Here is a 21,101-nt window from a genome sequence, read left to right as displayed (position 1 = left end):
AGATATTTTAGTAGCAGTGCATAATAGGTTAACTTACTGAGCCTATTTAAATAAAAAATTAAAAATTATATTGCATTTTTACCAAAATCTTCTCTCGATTTTTCTCGTTTCTATTTTACTTTAAAGCACCATGGCTACTTAAAAAAACTGCATGTATGCTAAAATGAGTTACGTTACTACAATTACAATGATAGTGGAAGGCATGAAACAAAAACAATGATAAGAAGAAGCTAATCCATGATATTATTTGCTGAGGACAACAAATAATGGGGATAAAATTAATCAACATATTGATCATATAACAAATATCTTAAAAATTCTGACATAAATGCTCAATCACTAAAAGTTAACAGTCAAGTCAACAGGTCAACTAGAAACTTTAAAAAATTTTAACATCTTAATTTTGCTTTAACTGAAATGCCAAATATTAAATGGCACATATAATTTGTGAAATAACATTAAAAAATTATTCCATAATTCAATACCAAAAATGAAATGCAAAAGGAATTTATGATTTCACTATTACATTAATCAGAGTTATCTGTTCCTCAGATAACTTTGGAAGATAAAACAGTGAAGAAACAGAATCACTTTCATAAGTGGTAGAAGTGAGAGTATAACTGCCTAAATTTATTGCATTTGAATGTTTTTCTGTACTTATGCAAAAGCATTTAAATATTTAAATATTTTAATTACAATTAGTGTATAAATTTATTAAATTTAAATTAAAATATTTCCTAAAATGTTAAAAACATTTATATTCATTGGTGTTTATATAATAGAGTAATTATCCCTATCCTATGGATGGAAATTCATTTACTCCTTAAATTGAGAGGTTATAAAAGAAAGGGCTTTTACTCACTCCCATGGTAGCTTTTACCTAAAGGTCTCAAAGTATATCATGTAGAATTTAAATAATCATCCGTGGCTTAACAGAAAGAATTGGTCTCTGTCAGTAATTTACTATATAATCTAAGTCCGATCACTAAAGTACATGGTTAAGTTTAAGGGAGAAATAAAGAAATAACTCTCAACACGATGGCACTAAAAATTCACAACACAAGACCATTTCACAAGGCTGATTTAAAAGATGTATCACTAGTATATCAGGAAAATTAAGATAAAAAGACTTCTTACACAATGGGAAAATCTAAAACCAAAAACCATGTTATATCACAGAACAAGGTACCTGAATGCTGACAACTGTCCATCTTTTACTTGGATATTCACATTGTAGAAACAATAGGCTATGTCATATCTCTAGAGCGATACAGCTAAAAAGCTGCCACTGACTATTTCCAAAAAAGGAAAAGTACCAAGAATTATAGACTATGTAAAAATGCTTATTCTCTTAAGGAATTTTAGGGAGAAGTGATATTGAGTGTTTAATATTCTACTGAATGTCTACTAGGAATTTTAACTTTTTACTCAAATCCAATGTAAAACAATCAGAAAGATATATTTGGGGATTAATTCAGACAGTAGGCCATGGAAAGTTTACAGGTCAATGTAGTTAGGATACCTTGTGTAGCTCATCGTATACGAGCTGATGGGCAAACCTTGGACATGGTTCTTCTTCCTGAAGACTTTTAGTTGGATTATCCTTTGCAGCTTGATCATTCTTATAGACACAAGACCTGCAAGACACTGCTTTTAAGGCATTCTACCTTAGAGAATTAGCAGCAAAGATAATACAACTGTAGCAAGTAAATTAATTGCATGTCTAACTACTAACAAAAAATTTTAGAAATATGTTCACATCAAATATTAAAGTTCTAGTTACTCAGGCTGGGCGTGGTGGCTCACGCCTGTAATCCCAGCACTTTGGGAGGCTGAGGTGGGTGGATCACGAGGTCAGGGCTTTGAGACCAGCCTGACCAACATGGTGAAACCCCATCTCCACTAAAAATACAAAAATTAGCTGGGCGTGGTGGCGGGCGCCTATAATCCCAGCTACTCAGGAGGCTGAGGCAGCAGAATTGCTTGAACCCGGGAGGCGGAGGTTGCAGTGAGCCGAGATTGCACCACTGCACTCCAGTCTGGGTGACAAAGCGAGACTCCATCTCAAAAAAAAAAAAAAAAAAGGTTCTAGTTACTCATAAAACACTCTGAATTTGTTAGAACTGAGTTCTGAAGTTCTTTTCATGTCCATTAAATAGCTCACGTATCCTACTTTTTGTTATGAAATACAAACAGCATACATGAAAGCTCAAACTAAAGAAAGAGACGCTATCTTATGTATGTACAATAAAAAGATGTACAGTATACACTGCTGTCATTTGACTGTAAATAAATGTCCTATTTAGAAAATAATAAATTCCTTAGCTGCAGAGCACTACTCTCCATTATGAAAGGAGAAGTTCTCTGAAGTGCTTCTGTTCTGTACAATATTCACTTATGGAGCAATCACAGAATGTCAGAGCTGGATCCCTGTTTTCCCAAAGCAAAATGTGCAGCACCAGTTCTGTGGGATGCTCTATGACACAAAAGTCATGGTTTGGAAATGCTAAGTAATACTGTCCCCTCCCTGCTATAGTCAAGCCTCTTAGTTTTATGAAAACTAAGATCTGGGAACATTAAAAAAAAAAAAAGCATTGTTCTCAAGTTCACACAGAACTAGACTAGAAGAGAACAGAACCTAGACTAAAATACAGTTCTCTTGAGTCCCAGACCAGGAACCATCTACTACTTGAAAAACACAGAGGTAAAATCCATTCACTGAACATCACTGTATACACAGGTACTGATACTAATTTTTTGTATTGACTTTTAAATGTACAATGTCACAAATTAACATAAGACTCTTTCTTCTTTTGAATAAACCAACAACCTCATATAATTGCTACATTGGGATTGCAGCAGATACAAGAGTTCCTTACCAACTATTCCTCACAATGTCATAAATCCAGAATGAATTTCTAACATTTTCTTCCCTCTTTTCCTTATCTTTGCTGAGTCCAGATAAGACATGTATTTCATTCAGTTCTGGATCAATAGTTGCTCTCTGTGTAAATCCTGTCATTGGAACTACAAATTAAAGAAAAAAAAAGATGAAAATACTCACTTTAGACAGTTTAGTATTTACTTTCTTAATTCTTTCTTTCTTTGTTTATTTTTATTTATTTATTTATTTTGAGACAGAGTTTCGCTCTTGCTGCCCAAGCTGGAGGGCAATGGTGTCATCTCGGCTCACTGCAACCTCTGTCTCCCGGGTTCTCCTGCCTCAGCCTCCCGAGTAGCTAGAACTACAGGCATGCACCACCACGGCTGGCTAATTTTGGATTTTTAGTAGCGATGGGGTATCTCCATGTTGGTCAGGCTGGTCTCGAACTCCCGACCTCTGGTGATCTGCCTGCCTCGGCCTCCCAAAGTGCTGGGATTATAGGCGTGAGCCACTGTGCTTGGCCTATTTTTTTTTTTTTTAAGAGACAGAGTTTCACTCTATTGCCCAAGCTGAAGTACACTGGCACAACCATGACTCATTGCAGGCTAGAACTCCTGGGCTCAAAGGATCCTCCTGCCTCAGCCTCCCAAGTAGCTGGGACTACAGGCATGCACCACCACACCCAGCTAATTTTTGGATTTTTTATAGAGATGGGGTCTTGCTACGTTGCCCAGGCTGGTCTCAAACTCCTGGCCTTAAGCAATATTCCTGCCTCATCCTCCCAAAATGCTGGTGTTACAGGCATAAGCCACCACACCCCGCCCCTACTAGTTTCTCTTGAAAATATCAATACACCTTTATTCTGCTCTATGTGTCCACATACTTAACTTCTAACACACTACATAACTTTTTAATTAAACAATAAACAATTATATATTGCCTTCTCCTTACTCTATGAGCTCCACAAGCAAAGAGGCCGTTTTGCTCACTATTTTGTTCCCAGTATCTAGAAAAGTGCCTGGAATATAACAATTACTAAATGATTTGTGGAAAGACTAAAGGAATGTCAATTGCCAGCTACAGGGAAAAAAGAAGCAGAAAGAGGTATGCAATATAATCATTTTTACATAAGGAAGGAAAGGATATACTTTAATTAACTGATTTATTATCTGGGACAGTTCTAATTTGATAGTAGAGATTAAATATTTAAATCTTGACCTGGGGAAAAAAATTTGACAAAAGGTAAAGCACAGAGTTGCTTAATAAGGTCAGAGTCATTGAAAATATCTGTTCATAACATACAATAACTTCCAAAAAAAAAAATTTAATATTCTGGGCCAGGTACAGTGGCTCATGCATGCAATATCAGTGCTTTGGGAGGATCACATGAGGCCATGAGCTCAAGACCAGACTAGGTAACACAATGAGACCTTGTCTCTATAAAAATTAAAAATCAGCCAAGTGTGGTGGTGTGCACATGTAGTCCTAGCTATCTGGGAGGCTGAGGTGGGAGGATCCCTTGAGCCCAGAGTTGGAAATTGCAGTGAGCTATTATCGTGCCACTGGACTCTAGCCTGGGTGACAGACTCTGCCTCTAAAGCAAATAAATAAATAAATAAATATTCTGGGGTATAATATGCCATTTTGTTTTCCTGAGTGGCTTAAACTCCCCAAAGTTAATAATGCTGTATTTTTCTAAGAAACCTATTAAATAAATGATCATTCTGCATTATCCAATAATCTGTAAAACACTGATATGGCATATGCCAAATTTTCTTATTTTTATTTGAAAATATTATTTGAAATACAATTCCATATATATAAAGTGCATATTATGAACTCAGCTACTTCACAAATAATTGTCATGATCTAAAACAATGTCATTGTTTTAACATTTCTTTTACCCATGAACAATTATCATATGCTCAAAAAGCTAAACAAATATCAGACTGAAGTGAAATATTTATGTCAACCTAGAATACTATGTATGGCAGGAGATGCCAGCCATATTGATCTTGGTCTTCTTTATCTGCTTTAGTGGGACCAAATAATCCAGTATTTATTTTTTCCCAATCTACCTTAAATTCATGTGTCATTTTACATTCTTATTTGATAAATTTGGGACATTTTAAGGACTATCCAAATGCATTCCACAGTAATTATATTATAAAATTACACACACACACACAACATATAATTTGTATACATACATACACGATATTTATATGTATACACAAACATATATCAACCTGATCTTAATAACAGCCTACGCCCTCATGCCACAGTCTTTTGTGTATGTAAAGTCTGGTACAGTCGAACGTCCATATCCCTGGGTTCTGTGTTCAAGGATTCAAACCACTACAAATTCAAAATATTAAAAAAAAAAAAAACCCAAACAAAAAACAAAACCTATAAATGGCTGCATCTGTATTGAAGATGTACACACTTTTTTCTTGTCATTATTCCTTATGACAACTATTTACATAGCATTTACACTGTATCAGGCATTATAAGTAACCTAGAAATGACTTAAAGTATAGGAGGGGATGTGCATAGGTTACACCATATCACGGACTTGAGCATCTGAGGATTTTGGTATCCAAGGGAGGTCCTGGAACCAGTCCCTCAAGGATGCCACGGGACAACTGCCTTTTCTTAATAAGGCATGGTAAACTTTCAGAGGCGATGTGCTCAGGTTCTCACCTCTATTCCTCAGATAACTTTGGAAGATAAAACAGTGAAGAACTGGAATTACTTTCATAAGTGGTAGAAGTGAAGAGTATAACTGCCTAAATTTATTGCACTTAAATTTCTTTAGATAACTTTGGAAGATAAAACAGTGTAGAACTGGAATTACTTTCATAAGTGGTAGAAGTGAAGGATATAACTGCCTAAATTTATTGTATTTAAATTTCTTTATTCTATTTTGTCTTAATAGTGAGTCTTTGAATTAAAAATTTAATAACATGGCTTGGCAAACTATGGCTTGATGTGGCCTGCTCAGGGTAAAATCAGGCAATGTCCATTCATTTACATGTTGTCTACAGCTGTTTTCACCTACAATAATCACCAGAGCCTATAACTCACCAGAGATAAAAGATGGAAAACTTTCAAATAAGTCATCGAATACAAAGAGGAGAAGTAGATTGTGAGGAAGACTTCCGTGGAGAGCTTCTAATAAGGACATAGGGGCCTGAATAAGAATGACAGCAGAGCTTAAAGTAACTCCTAATCTTTACTTTGTTAATCATACAGGTTCCCAACTGTGTGCCTATTCTCAGCTTATGCATTCTGTAAGAAAGCTTGGTTGACAGTATGTGCTGTGCACTTGTACAAGACCTTGATCAGTGTCTCATTTATGAGAGAAGCCTACTGGAAAAAGAGACCTATACATTGTAAAAGAAACCACTGTTAACTATCTTTCTTAATTGATACAGTCCTTTATTCATAAATGTTAAAGTTTAGACATGAATTATAGACATACGAGGAAAAAAATCAACAGTGCAAAAGAGAGGGACCTAGATGAACAAATAGAACAACTGGGAAAAGACAAATCACAGAAAAGAAAATAACTCGGGGGCGGGGGGGAACCCATCAACATCCTTGAAGAGATTAAAGAGAATATTCCATGTGCAAAACAAGAATAAGCTACCATAAAAAGGAGCAGGGACTATGAAAAGATACTAAAAAGTAAAACTATGACCAAAAACTTCAAACGACAGAATGAAAATACAGACATAGTTAGAAACAAAGTCAGTGGTCTCTAGATAAAACTGATAAATCACCAGAATAAAGAGCAAAAAGATAGAAATGATGAGGGAAAAGTTAAAGGACACAGAGGATATATCCATCGAAGTCAAATTATCTGAAAAAAAGACCAGAAGGAAAGAAGAAATAATGTAGAAGAAAAAATAAAAAAAGTTTCCCTGAACTGGGTGTCCGGTTTGAAAGAACCCACTGCAAGCTAGGCATGTTTAATTTAAAAAGATGGTGCACACATACATCTATATCTATGTTTAATTTTAAAAAAAAAGATGATACACAGATGTACATCTCTACCTTAATACGAAACGTTAAAACTCCAGGAAAAGAAAAATTCTAAAAGCTTCCAAAGAAGGAAACAGCAGATTACTATATACAGAGGAATAAAAATCAAACTAACATGAGACCTTGTCAGGGGCTCAGAACACAATACACTCTGGCACGCTAAGTACTTTGAACTAAAGGACACTGGAAGGCCTCAGAACAGCTTCAGTACCAAGTTCTCTCTCACTCCTTTTGCCCTCCTGCCTCTCTTCCCTCATTCTCCCTAGAAGTGAGTCATCAAATCAGAATTCCTCTTCCCCAAGGTGGGTCATAAAAACTAGAACCTCTTTTTCCCAAAGTCAGCCTAGACTTTCAAATTCTAAAAACTTGAATTACTGATCCAACTTTCCTCTGCCTTTCTGTCTAGGAGCTGGCCATAAAGAAATTCTGTGACCCACCCTTGTCTGATGGTAGGTCCTAAGACCCTTCTCTAGCAGGGTCCTGCCCCATACCCAGGAGGAAGAAATGCTACACAGAGGGGCCAAGAAGAATCCGAACAGACAGGCCTTGATGGGTTTCCCCACCTCAGTCTATCTGCATTAAATCATAGCCATTTACCAAATCACATTGCTAACCAGCTGTTCATTCTTCATTAAATCTTAGCATAAAAATGGACAGTTTCCCCTGTATCTTTGGGTCATTTCTTCCGAAGGCTCACACGCCACATGAAACTTTGATTAAATCAATTTGTTATGCTTTCTCGTTAACCTGTCTTTTATTATAGGCATGTCAACCATGACTCTTATAAGGGTTGAGGAAAAGTATCACAACTCTTTTGGCCCCTACAACTTATCAGTAACAATGAATGCTAGAATACAATGGAAAAACAACTTTAAAATTCTGAGAAATATAAAAAGATACGGAACCAACCTTCCATTTCCAGTTAAACTAGCAATCTTAACGAGGGCAAAATAAGGGAATTTAAGTTCATACATATGACTAGATATATACAAAAAACAAAACAAAACAAAACAAAACAAAAAAACTTCTTTAAGGAGATACTCCAACAAAACAAAAAAAGGAATCCAAGAAAGAAGATGACATGAGATATAAGAGACGGTGGAACTGATATATGACACGGGAAAGGAAAGTTAGAAAGAAAATCAAGATCCATTAACTCTTGAGCCTTGTATATGACATTTTAGTGTTAACAATATAGAAGAGTTTCTTCTCTATATTCTAATCACAATACCTGAATTTATATAGTGTCCCATTTTCCCCTTCCGCCATGGTTCCATGACCTAGAATATTGGTCCTAGTGTTTTTCTTCAGGCAACAAAAAATTTTGATCACCATTTATCACATACTTCTAGCATTTCCTAGATTCAGTTTTCACTGAGTCCTGCTCCCAGATGGGTTTCTATTGTGGGTCTCTATATGGCAAATGTGCTAAGGTAAATATGCCTGAGAATATTTTATGTCACCCTCACATCTCAAAGTTAGGAAGATTTAAATTTCTTGGTTCAAAGTTGTTTTTCTTGGCTGCTTTTAAACTTTATCCTTTTTTCTCATTCCACATTGCTGTTCAACTGTCACACGTTTATGTTCTTGTTCCCTTATAGGTCATCTGCTTTTTCTCTCTGAAATCTTTCAGCATTTTCTCTCTGCTAATCTTAATTCTACTTTAATCTGCTTATGTATGTGCTTTCCCTTATTTGTTCTATTTGGTACACTATGAGCTCTTTTGCCTATCTGAAGTCTTTCATCATTTTTGAATTTTAGGAAATGTATCTCCATTATTTCTACAATTATTTCACCTACTTTTTTTTGGAGACAGAGTTTCACTCTTGTTGCCCAGGCTGGAGTGCAGTGGCACAATCTCAGCTCACTGCAACCTCCGCCCGTGGGTTTAAGTGATTCTCCTACCTCAGCCTCCCAAGTAGCTGGGATTACAGGCATGCACCACCAAGCCTGGCTCATTTTTGCATTTTTAGTAGAGACAGTGTTTCAATATGTTGGTCAGGCTGATCTTGAACTCCTGACCTCAGGTGATCCACCCATCTTGGCCTCCCAAAGTGCTGGGATTACAGGTGTGAGCCCCCGTGTCTGGGCTTAAATTTTTATTTTTCTTTTCTTCTGGAATTCCTTTTAAGATGTTGGTACTTGTACAATTCTCTATCTTTCTTATCTTTCTTAGTTTTTCTATTCTATTTTCTATTTCTTTATCTTTTTTCCCTGCTTTTTCCTGGGAGAGTGCTCTAATCTTCCAATTGATTAATTCATTCATACCATCCTACTTATATTTATTGTAGTCTTCATTTTAATTATATTTTTCATATCTACTATTTCCATATGGTTCTGTTTTTATAATGTTTGGATCTTATTTCATATTACTAGTGTATTCCCTTACATCTTTAAGTATATTCATCATGCTTATTTTAAATTCTTGGTTCACCTGTTGTTGTTGGTTTTTTTTTGAGATGGAGTTTTGCTCTTGTTGCCCAGGCTGGAGTACAATGACACAGTCTCAGCTGACTGCAACTCCCGCCTCCTGGGTTCTGGGTTCAAGCGATTCTCCTGTCTCAGCCTCCCGAGTGGCTGGGGACTACAGGCACATGCCACTGCGCCTGGCTAATTTTGTATTTTTAGTAGAGACGGGGTTTCTCTATGTTGGTCAGGCTGGTCTCAAACTCCTGACCTCAGGTGATCCACCTGCCTCGGCCTCCAAAAGTGCCAGGATTGCAGGCATTAGCCACCATGCCTGGCCATTCATCTGTTTTAATAATTCTGCTTTACATCATGTATGTCTTTTTTGTTTTTTAAGACAGTTGTAGTCCTCAACTGTCTAGTTATGTCAGCATGCAAGGTAATGTTTTTCAGGGAATCAGCTCTTCTTTCCGATAAGATATACTAGACAGGACTCAAAGGCCAGGCCTTAACTGGCATCAGTACTGGTAGAGATTAAGGAAAATAAAGAGGAAAAGTCGTAGGGTTGTGAACCATAGGCACAAAGAATAAGAATCATTTCCATATATGATCACACCCCTATGCAACAGTTTCGTACCTTTAAACCCTTCAGAGGAAGTAGAAGGCAGTCTCCCTGGACAAAGGGAGAAGAGAAGAAGAAATGAACTATGAGAACAGATGGTCAGTCCACATGTTTTCATCAACTTTGAACTCCAGCAGGGTTTCTGCACTGCCATAATGTTTGCCCACTGAATTCTGACACTAGTGGGATAGGCTACCGCTGCTAGTTTCTATAGTGAAAGGGTAAAAATTAACTGAAGGTTGATCTGGGGGAGAGAGAGCCTTCAGTCTCATTTAAGGAGTTTCTGGAATCCACCTGCTCTCAATTTTATTTCTCTGGGGTTGATTCTGCGGAAGGGAATCAGCAGCCTGTGTCAGTTTGCTACTTTGGCAGAAGTACTTTTCATTTTATAGCATTCTATGCTATTTTAGTTTTGCTTTATTGATCACGTGAATTCCATTACTTTTATAATAATTATAATAAGAAAAATGAAAGCTGGTTAAATAAAAATGGCAGTATCAGAAAACAAAAAGACCTAAAGGCCAAAACCAAGAAAGCAGCTTTCATTCTAATATGGCAAAACTATTAATACAGTTTTCTGTACTGATTTTCCTTGCAAGATGAAAACAAGGCTATCTTTTCCATTTTTAACAGTTTCTTTTCTTTTTCTTTTTTTTTTTTTTTTTTTTTTTGAGGCAGGGTCTCACTCTGTCACTCAGGCTGGAATGCAATAATGTGAATTCAGTTCACTGCAACTTCTGCCTCCCAGGTTCCAGCAATTCTTCTGCCTCAGTCTCCTGAGTAGGTAAGACAATGGCCATGCATCACCATGCCAGGCTAACTTCTGTATTTTCAGTAGAGCTGGGGTTTCACTATGTTGGCCAGGCTGATCTTGAACTCCTAACCTCAGATGATCTGCCCACCTCGGCCTCCCAAACTGCTGGGATTATAGGCGTGAGCCACCAAGCCCGACCAATTTAACAGTTTCTAATGGGTATAGTTGGGGGAGGAGGGAAGGACAAAAGATCTGCAACATATATGATTTTAAAAACTTTAAGATTCAACTGCTAAAAAGCTCAACTGAATGCCAGGACCTTAACCAGTCTTTCACCTTAACCAGTTTAGAAACTGACTCACAAAGAAAAATTAATCAAGCAGATCAGTAAATGTTAATCATTAACATATTTTGAAAGAACATTTATCTGAAAGAAAATAAGAATGATACAACAATCATCACTGCCAACTCGTTATTTTTAGAATTGTTTTAGGAAGTTACAATGATAATCCTTCAACTCTATTTCTTCTTTAACATCTTTAAAACTCAAAATAGAACAGCTAAAGGGGAAGTAAAAAAATTTTATCTATATGTCTGAATCACATCTTTTCTCTTCCTTCCTTGGTTTATCCTCTAAGCAAATGGGAGAGATTGTCAGAGTATTTAACATAAAGAAACCCTGTGGGAGGGGGGATAAAAAGAAGTTAACAAACATTTTCGAAGTCCTTTGAATTCCTGAGGAAGATATGTTATTGCATTAACTTATGAATTAATCTCAACTCTATTTTTGCTTCATGGTCCAGTGCACATACTCATTACTGATTTGCTAAGACAAAGGAAAAGAACAATCTTCAGAGCTGTCACAGAAATACAGAATCTAATAAAAAACAGCTTTCCATGAATTCACTATATATTAGGGTATTTTCAGCTCCAAGTAACAGAAAACATAACTAACAGTAGATTAATTAGCTCATGTAACAAAATTTTGCAAGTAGCTCCAAGATTGTTTCAGAGTTCAACCAAATCATGGTGCTAGGTTAACTTTCGGCAATTTTCTTGGCCTTCTCATTTTTGAAACTTGCCAGTACCAGCTCTAAGCATCACATCCTTATATGGAGCACCCAAAGCAGGGAGGGAAAGAATTCTTTCAGCATCTCTCTATTGCCATCAGGGAAGACATTTTTGTCAAATGTCCTCCAGTAGACTTTCTTTATGTCTCACTGGCCAGAACTGTGTCACAAGGGAGGAATGTAAACTGAAATAATTTGCCAAAGGATAATAATGACTGGTTTACACTAACAATGATTCACCATTCATCCCCTGGGGTTAGGCAACTTGCCATTACACAAAATTATGGTTTGGTTAACAGAAGAAAGAGCCAATGACTCTTGGGTAAGCAAACAACAGTGTCTGTCACATCCTTCTCTTTGAAAGTTGGGACATTTTAAAGGTTGGATGGGGACCTATTAAGTACTAGCAGCAACTTCAGTTCAGAACTAACTTCTATTACTAGCTTTTGACACTCAACAATATTTACTGATTTATCTCAGCTGTATTAAGCTACAAAAAACCTGAACTCATTGAATGGACCAACCAATTTATTTACTGGTGGACAATCAAATAAATAAAAATCAAATAAATTGATGGTCAATCTATCTCCAGATTTTTTCTCCTTGCATGCAATACTATGATAAATATCTCTGTATAGTTTATTTTTTGTGGATGTATAAAAGTATATGAGTAGGAAAAGTTCCTGGGTTTTGTAAAATGCTTAGTCAAAAAAACATATTTTTTGCATTTTAACAGATAATGATAAAGTACTGTTAAAAAAACAAAACAAAACCGGGCTGAACCAAATATATTTCAACCAGAATGTAAGATACCTGCTTCCTCATGGCCATACCAACATTCACTGAGTGTGATCTTTTAATTTACACTTAAAAGTTATGAATAAAGCTGAGCATCTGTATATGTGTAAATTTACTGGCAATATGAATTATTTTTTCTTTAAAGTATCTATTCATATCATTTGTCATTGTTCTACTAGAGGATTATCCACCTTTTATTGGTTTATAAGAGTCTTTTGTTCATTGTAGGAACTAAGCTTTGTCTTCATTGCTAGCTTGTCATTATTTGATATTTTAACAACTTTTTATATTTTTTAATTTTGCAAAAATCAAACATTCTTTTTCTTTACGATTTCTGGGTTTTGTGGCATGTTTAGAAAGGTCTTCTCTTAATCCTAGATTATTAAAAACAATTGGAATTATAATTTTATTTCTTAAGTATGAAACCTAAGTTCACCTAGACTTTTCTTTGATATACAAAAGTCAAGTAGGGATCCAGATTTTCCCATTCATTCATATTTTATTTATTTATTTATTTATTTATTCATTCATTTATTTACTTACTTACTTATTTAAAGAGAAAGAATCTTGCTGTTGCCCAGGCTGGAGTCAGATTTTCCTTTTTTAAAAATACTGCCAAGTCTTAAGCAATGTCTCCATGTCATATATTGTTTAATCTATTCTTCGTCTCTGACTGGAAATGCCAACTTTACCATATACTAAATTCTCATATGCACTGGGGACATTTTTATACTATCTGTTCTATTTCATCCCATTAATCTGTACCAAACTGTAGCTTTATAAATAACTGGTAGTGCCAGTACTACTTCATTAACTTTCATTTTCAAAACTGTTGTTAAGTGTTTTTGCATGTTGGTTTTTACGTGTGAACTTAATAATTCTCATTTACTATCAAGTAACCTAAATTTCATATCTAAAAATACAAAATACTTTTGTAAAATTGTAACTAGCAAAAACACCCCTGGGAGAGTGGAAGGGGGAAATTAGGGAAAGTTATTATTACCAATAATTTTGACAGGGAAAAAAGTAGATACTCCACTAAAAAAGTAGATACACCAAATACAAAAGATACTAAACTGACAGCAGTGAAGCCTAGTTATGTTGAAAATAAGCGCTACCATTTTCTAGTTCAGTAACTAATCTATGTATAAAAGTATATGAGTAGGAAAAGTTCCTGGGTTTTGTAAAATGCTTAGTCAAAAAAACATATTTTTTGTATTTTAACAGATAATGATAAAGTACTGTTAAAAAAAAAAAAAAAAAAAAAGGCTGAACCAAATACATTTTAACCAGAATGTAAGATACCTGCTTATGACAGCTAATGACAGCAAATCATTAGCTTCAAAATCTTCTCTGTGTTGCTGGTTTGGCTTTACTCATTTAATTGGTAAAAGTATAAAAGGATCAGAAACATAAGGAGTTATGACTATACTAATTTTTTAAAATGTCAGTAAGCACAATAAGCACATTCCTAGGGCCGAAATGAAAATCAGTATGATTTTGCTTTTAAGGTTTTCATAAAAATTTATTTATAGATAAATCAAGTTCTGTAGACATAACTCACATAGTCCTCATATCTTAGTTTCACAGCCTGATAACAGCAGAAGGGAATGAAATTTAATTTTCAAAATTTTGGAGATAGATGGTCTTATGATCAACTGGTCCAATCCCCTCATTTTCAGATGAATAATCAGGTTCAGAGAAGTTATGTAATTTTTTCTAGAACTGCAGAGGGCTGAGTGGCAGACCCAGACAAAGAGAGACCAAGTCTTTCGATTCTCAATTTGCTATTCTTTCAATTGTACCAATCTGCTACAACGGTTAGAACAGGATGGAATAAAAAATGGCAGATGTGGGAAAACAGAGTGGACAGAATTTAAAGATCAAAACAGCTAAATACATAACTACTAAAGAACAAGGATCAGGTTGTAAGAGCTCAGTATTACCAATACTTGACTTAGCATTTGACAAATGAAGAAGGTTCAATATATGTTTCTTACTTGAATGAATATGAACAGGAGAAAGCACTCTTACTATAGCAGACTGAGTTTCTATAGCAAACTACAAAACTCTGGTGGTGTGACAGATCATCTTCTACACATACGTTTCAATTAGTGTTAAATACAGAGCTTACATATGGGGAATCTGCTAAACCCCTTGTGTTCACAGTCTTATTGCCAAAAGTTTCTCAGAAATAAACTCAAATTTTAGATATGCCGAATTCTGATGTAATTATGTATGTGTTAGACACAATGCTAATAAATCCCTTAAAGCAGCTGCCAATCCATTGATTTAAATTATAATTTTCTTCTGCGGAGAGCATAAAATTGTTACACTGTAGTTTAAAAATAGGAATTAAAGTTGCTTCAGATCTTTAGATGTTAAATCTAAGATGGTACATTTAGATAATTATAAAGAGCAACAATTTAAGATTTTATAGTATCTGACAATACAGAATTACATAAACAGCAGTAATTTTACTATTAGCTATACCATCTCGGTGATCTCAATAGTTCAAACAAATTTATTCTATGAGCTCAAACAATCCCATTTGATACTCACATTGTAAATACAATTTTAATCAAATAAGCCACATTACTGAATCACAGATAAACACAGTAATTATATGTTAAGTCCATCTCAAATTACAGTAATTAACTGGAGTAAAAAAATCTTTAGAACAACAGTTAACAAACAACAGAATGATTAATAAGCTACAGAGCATCTACATAATGGATAAAATTGGTGTTTTCTAAGAATATTTTAAAATGTGGGAATTTAAATAGTATTCCACCTTCTTAAAAGTACTTTTCACGGCTTACAATAATCTAGTAAGAGAGAAAAAAATGTACTTTTTAAAAGTGAGGTAAAAGTAATTCTATGGGAGGGCAATATAATATACCATGGTTCTGATGTGAGGTTTTTTGAACAGTCTAACTTAGTTCAGTAAAACACTTTTAGGAGATCTAGAGTACTGAAACCACTGAATGCTCTTTAAGAAATCGTGAACAAAGTCTTGTCTATTTCAGCTGATGTTTGTACAGGTTTTGAAAAGCACAGTCAAGATTTTATACAGCCAGATGAATACCTAGAATTGTGTTAACAAGGATGGCTAGAGCCACATGTTTTTAAATTTCTAACCTGGGCTTAAGGCATTAGAGAATTTTGGGAGACAACGATCTACAAGCTAAGATCTGAGAGGTAAGCAGTACAAGTTAGCTAGATTTTGGAGGTGAGAGGAAAGTGATTCAGGTAGGAGGAATAGCATGGGCAAGTATCAAAGGCAAGTAAAACACACTATCTATAAAGATTTAATATTCGGTGGTCGTGAAACAGAGAGTTGGTGGCAAGAAGTGTACAGATACGAAGTACAGGACTGCAGAACTGAACTGGGGCATATCATAAAAGAGTCTGTGAATTACGTTAAGTTTAGACTTAATCCTGAGGGCAGGGAGAAACAAGATTTAAAGTGAGGAAGAACACCCATCAGGTTTATATTTTTAAAAATATGTTCTTTTCTTCATTAGCACTAATCTAAAGGTAAGGTTGTCACTTTATTTTTCCTCTCCATGTACAACCGTAACTCCATGAAGATAGGGCCCTCATTCACAGTTGTACTCCTAGTGCGTAGCTTATTGTCTGGCACACAGTAGGTGACCAAAAAATATCTGCTGTATAAATGTTAAGGCATATGGTTCTATTCTTTACTGGTAACACAGAATAGCTGTATTCTGCTTGCAGTGTGGAGAATGGGTTTCAGGGAGGGTACACAGGGAGAGGAAGTCTAGAGACAGAGGCCAAATAGGTGATGTTAGCCCAAACTAGTTCATAGTGAAGCAGCAATGGGAATAGAGAGATGAGGCAAAATTGGCATGATTTGATGTTAACTGGCTAGATTAGTGAACCTGAAGGGTAGCATTAACATCTTGTTGTGAAAATTAAGGCACCCAACAGTAACACCAACCAAAACTAGAGGGTTAACCCATCTCTACTCCTAGAGTAGCCATGAACGGAGACAGTATTTTCCTTAAAATCTAATTTGGGCCATTTACAAATGTGGAAGCAAAAGCTGAGACATTAGGTAACTTGCCTAAGATTAACTAAGGACTGAAATAGACTCTGGAGAGCCAGAACAGTGGTTCTCAATCCCAGCTGCATATTAGAATCCTCGAGGAGAGAGAAAGTTGGGGGGAGAAGTAAGAGGGACATGGGAAAACGAATGGAAAGGAGGGAAAAGAAAGAAAGTGAGAGAGGCAGAGATGGGGGGTGGGGACAGAAAAAAAGAGAATAATTTCCATTTCACTCTAATATGCTAACAGAGCCACTGAGGTTCCTCAATTCCAAGTATAACTGCAACAGTTTTAGGTGGGAAATTTTTCGAAGTAATTCTAACCAGATGCTCAACCCCTGCCATAAAAATCCTCAGTCAACAAGCCTTTGAACTAATGCAACTCACAGGAATATTGTCAAAATTAACCACTTGGAAAATGTACACCTAGACAAAGAAGTGGTATTTTCAAAACTTAAATCAGATCAAGACACTGATATTAAACCTTTGAATTATCTCCTATTTTATTCGGAAAAAAAAAATCCAAACTCCTTGCATTTGTAACAAGGCACTAAATACTGCGACTCTTATCTCTGTAGCTCTAACCTAGTTTCATACCAACTTTCCCCATCCTCAATTCATACCAGTCCCACTATTTCCGAACACCCCAGGTTCCTTACTGCTTTGGGAACTCTGTACTTGTTCTTCTCTCGGTTCTTCACATGGTTCTTCCTAATTCTCTACTTTTCATCTTAAATCTTAAAGATTACCTCCTCAGAGGTGGTTTCCCAATCTACTCTGTCTAAATGAGACCTCCCCTGTTACTCATTATCAAAGCATCCAGTGTATTTTCTTCACAGTACTTAGAACACAACTGCAGGTCTCTCTCCACTAGAATGTGAGTCCTCTGAGGGAAAGGATCCTCCAGGTCCATAGATGAATCCCAAGTGCCTAAAATAATATTGGGCCTACAGAAGACAATGAACAATGTCTGTGAAACAGGTGCTTTTATCCACATTTTGCAAATGAGTCATTAATAAAAAACACCAATTTATAAGCAACAGTTAAAAAGAAAAGCTGATCAAATTTCTCACCCTATTGTTCAAATTAGCATTTTAAACCATTGCACCTTAATCAAAGTCACTCTTTTATGTACAATAATCACAGGCAAAGCAACTACTATGCAGGGTAACTGTAAATGATCAAAACAGGACACTTTTGAAAATGAATGGAGCACTATTAATAATTATGCCAGGGCAATATGCATAATCTAAGCAAACCAGCCATTCCATTACTAATAACCTCTTGGATGCTGAGTTTTTAAATTTACAAGGTGTTACCAATCCCATGAAGTTCCCCGCTTAAGACACACACCCTACTATGCTAGTGCCTAATATAAAGATCACTACAGTGAAAACAGAAGATGAAAAAAATTAGCAAACATAGAATAAAAACATAGAATAAAAAGTTTTTAAGCTATTGATTCTTGCAACCCGCCCCCCAATCGAAGGATTTCCTTCGAGCAGAAAGTATGTGAATTTCTAAATGAATTGTTTGTGTGTGTGCTTGTTGAGGGTTGGGGGGCGGGTTGCAAGAATCAATAGCTTAAAAACTTTATACATATTTAAAAACAGATAGAACTGAATAAGCTGGTAGAATTTTCTTTCTCTTACTCAGAATTACTCAATTAAGGAAATAAAGAAAGGGTGAAAAATGATTAGAAAGAAAAGAGAATGAATTGTAGTTTTCTACCTAAAGTAATTAAGACATGAGAGAAGAAATCACTCAATGCCCTTACCCATCCCAGAGTCTTTCTTGGTGCCATCTGATATTATGTCTACATGATCAGAGTCCACATCATAACTAAAGAAATCATTCAAATAGGTCTTTGATCGCTGGCCACCAAATACATATAAGCAACGATTTTTCTGAAAAAGAAGAAAAAAAAGAAGAAAGGAGAAACTTGTCACTTCCATGAAGAACTCAGAATGAGTCTTTAAAAACTTAAACCTCTACAAAAGTAATTTTACAATAGATCCCAATGGAGCTGGAATAAAAGGGAAAGAGGAAGCTCTCTACATATTGCTAAAAGGTGATCTCTAGGACATCCTGTTAAAGAAGAAAAGCAAGGTGCAGAATGATATATTCAGGTTCCTTCTTCCTTTGTGTAGGAATGGAAGGAGGAACATCTGTGTATGAGACAAAAAGAGAGGGAGAGAGGGAAAGAGAAAGTGAGAGAGGGGAAAAGTGAGAGAGACAGCACGCGAGCGAGAGTAGAGATTTTTTCTTTTTTTCAAAAACAAAGGAAGGATAAACCAAAACCTAATAAAGACAGTTACCTATAGTGGCAGGAACAGAGCAGGAAGACCTCTCAAAAAATACCCTGACATATGGTTTTGACTTTAGAACCATGTATATGCTTTTATTTAATTAGAAGACAAAACTAACTAAAAAAAAAAAATCTAAAATTTGGGCAAAAAAAATCCAACAACAAATAAACCTATCTGTATACAAAGATATACTCACACAGAGAAGTAGTATTTCTAGTGATTTTAATACATACATTTTGACTACCCATCCCTAGAAGTCTAAATCCTAAACAGAAAAATAACCAGAAACCAACATTAAACAGCACTCAGTGATTCTGTTGTTAGCTTTTTTACTGTGAAAGCTATTATAGACAGACAAAGCAAGTAATGTTATGAAGCAGTATTTTAACCTTAAAAGACACAAAAATAGGCCAGGCATGGTGGCTCACACCTGTAGTCCTAGCATTTGGGCAGGCCAAGGTGGGACGATTGCTTGAGACCAGCCTGGGTAACATAGCCAGGCCCTGTCTCTACTTCTTCTACTTCTTCTACTTCTACTTCTTCTACTACTTCTACNAGGCCCTGTCTCTACTTCTTCTACTTCTTCTACTTCTACTTCTTCTACTACTTCTACTTCTTCTACTTCTTCTACTTCTACTACTTCTACTACTTCTACTTCTTCTACTTCTTCTACTTCTACTACTACTACTGCTACTACTACTACTACTACTACTACTACTACTACTACTACTACAAACCCAGGTGTGGTGGTACACACCTATAGTTTTAGCTACTTGGGAGGCTAAGGTGAGAGGATCATTTGAGCCCTGACACTCAAGGCTGTAGTGAGCTATGATCTGCACTCCAGCCAGGGTGGCAGGGCAAGACCCTATCTCTAAAAAAAAGAAAAGCTATAAGTTACAAAATAGAAGACATTAAGATAAAAAATATTTTATTTGAATTAGACAAATCAGTATGAACTCACGATTTAATTTTTCTCTTACAAAAAAAGATACATAAATATGTGGTGGTGGTGGTGTGGGGGTGCTCCTACTAGCCAAAGAGAAAAATTTGAGCATCAAGAAAGTGGCCGGGTACAGTGGCTCAGGCCTGTAATCCCAGCACTTTAGGAGGCAGAGGCAGGTGGATCACCTGAGGTCAGGAGTTCGAGACCAGCCTGGCCAACATGGTGAAACTCTGTCTCTACTAAATACAAAAAATTAGCTGGGCGTGGTGGTGCATGCCTGTAATCCCAGCTACTTGGGAGGCTGAGGCAAAAGAATCACTTGAAATTAGGAGGCAGAGGTTGCAGTGAGCCAAGACTGCACCATTGCACTCCAGCCTGGGCAACAAAAACAAAACTCTGTCTCAAAATAAAAGAAGAAGAATGACAGCACTGGATAGAAATACATCAAATATGTAAAATACTTAATAATAAAATTTCTGTACACTTATCATTGGTTAGCTTTGGAGCCTCAAAGTTAACTCATTAATATGAAAAACAATAAAGGAAAACAATGAAACATTTATACTGCCTATTCAGTATGCTTTACATTTCAGGGTAACCAAAAGGTTAATGAGAGGAAGTTTTTTTTTTCTCCCTCCATAATAGGAGAATCACACACTTAATAAATGCAGAGGAAATGACATCATTAGAAAAATCACCATCTTACACATCCTAACGAAATTTAGGCAACGAAAAGCTACAAAAACCATTAGGCACAAGTTTGAAAGAAAACTTTATAATTGATCAGTCAGGCTAATAACACCCAACCAATTAACATCATCGAAAGCATGACAACCAGTTATTAAATGCTTCTTTATATTTTGCAATCAGAGTGTCTATGAAGTATTCTTGCACATTCTCCCCGGCCCCCAAAAAAGACAGTGAATCTAAAATCAAGCCTCTGAGTGCAATGACCAGTTTATAGGAAATATGAAAGAGGAACACATTAAATTACACTACGAAGATAAAATCAAAATCAAAACTGGAAATATGGGAGATTCTAGAGCACAAATGTCTCGCTTAGTGGGTTGTGTGTGTGGGGGAGAATAGGGAATAGGAGGAAAGAGTACTATTACAATTTTTTAAAAAATGTATGAGACATAACAACCAAATGCAAAATACCTTTTTTGAATCTTGACTTAAACAAACCAACCAAG

General features: G+C 35.8%; 1 protein-coding gene across 3 annotated transcripts in view; it reads right to left on the bottom strand.

Moving 5' to 3' along the window:
• Positions 1-21,101, bottom strand: part of MKLN1 (muskelin 1) — a 375,585-nt gene that overhangs the window by 24,393 nt on the left and 330,091 nt on the right. For all 3 annotated transcript variants that reach the window (XM_025379575.1, XM_025379574.1, XM_025379576.1), the window contains 3 exons: positions 18,428-18,557; positions 2,880-3,027; positions 1,523-1,637 (listed from right to left, as the gene is read on the bottom strand). In XM_025379575.1, the coding sequence (XP_025235360.1) occupies positions 1,523-1,637; positions 2,880-3,027; positions 18,428-18,557 (393 nt within the window). The remainder of the gene's footprint in view (positions 1-1,522; positions 1,638-2,879; positions 3,028-18,427; positions 18,558-21,101) is intronic.

This window comes from Theropithecus gelada, chromosome 3 (genome assembly GCF_003255815.1).
Source record: "Theropithecus gelada isolate Dixy chromosome 3, Tgel_1.0, whole genome shotgun sequence".
Lineage (NCBI taxonomy): Eukaryota > Metazoa > Chordata > Mammalia > Primates > Cercopithecidae > Theropithecus > Theropithecus gelada.
The sequence above is the reverse complement of the archived record's forward strand: the minus strand, read 5'-3'. Positions and strand labels throughout refer to the sequence as shown.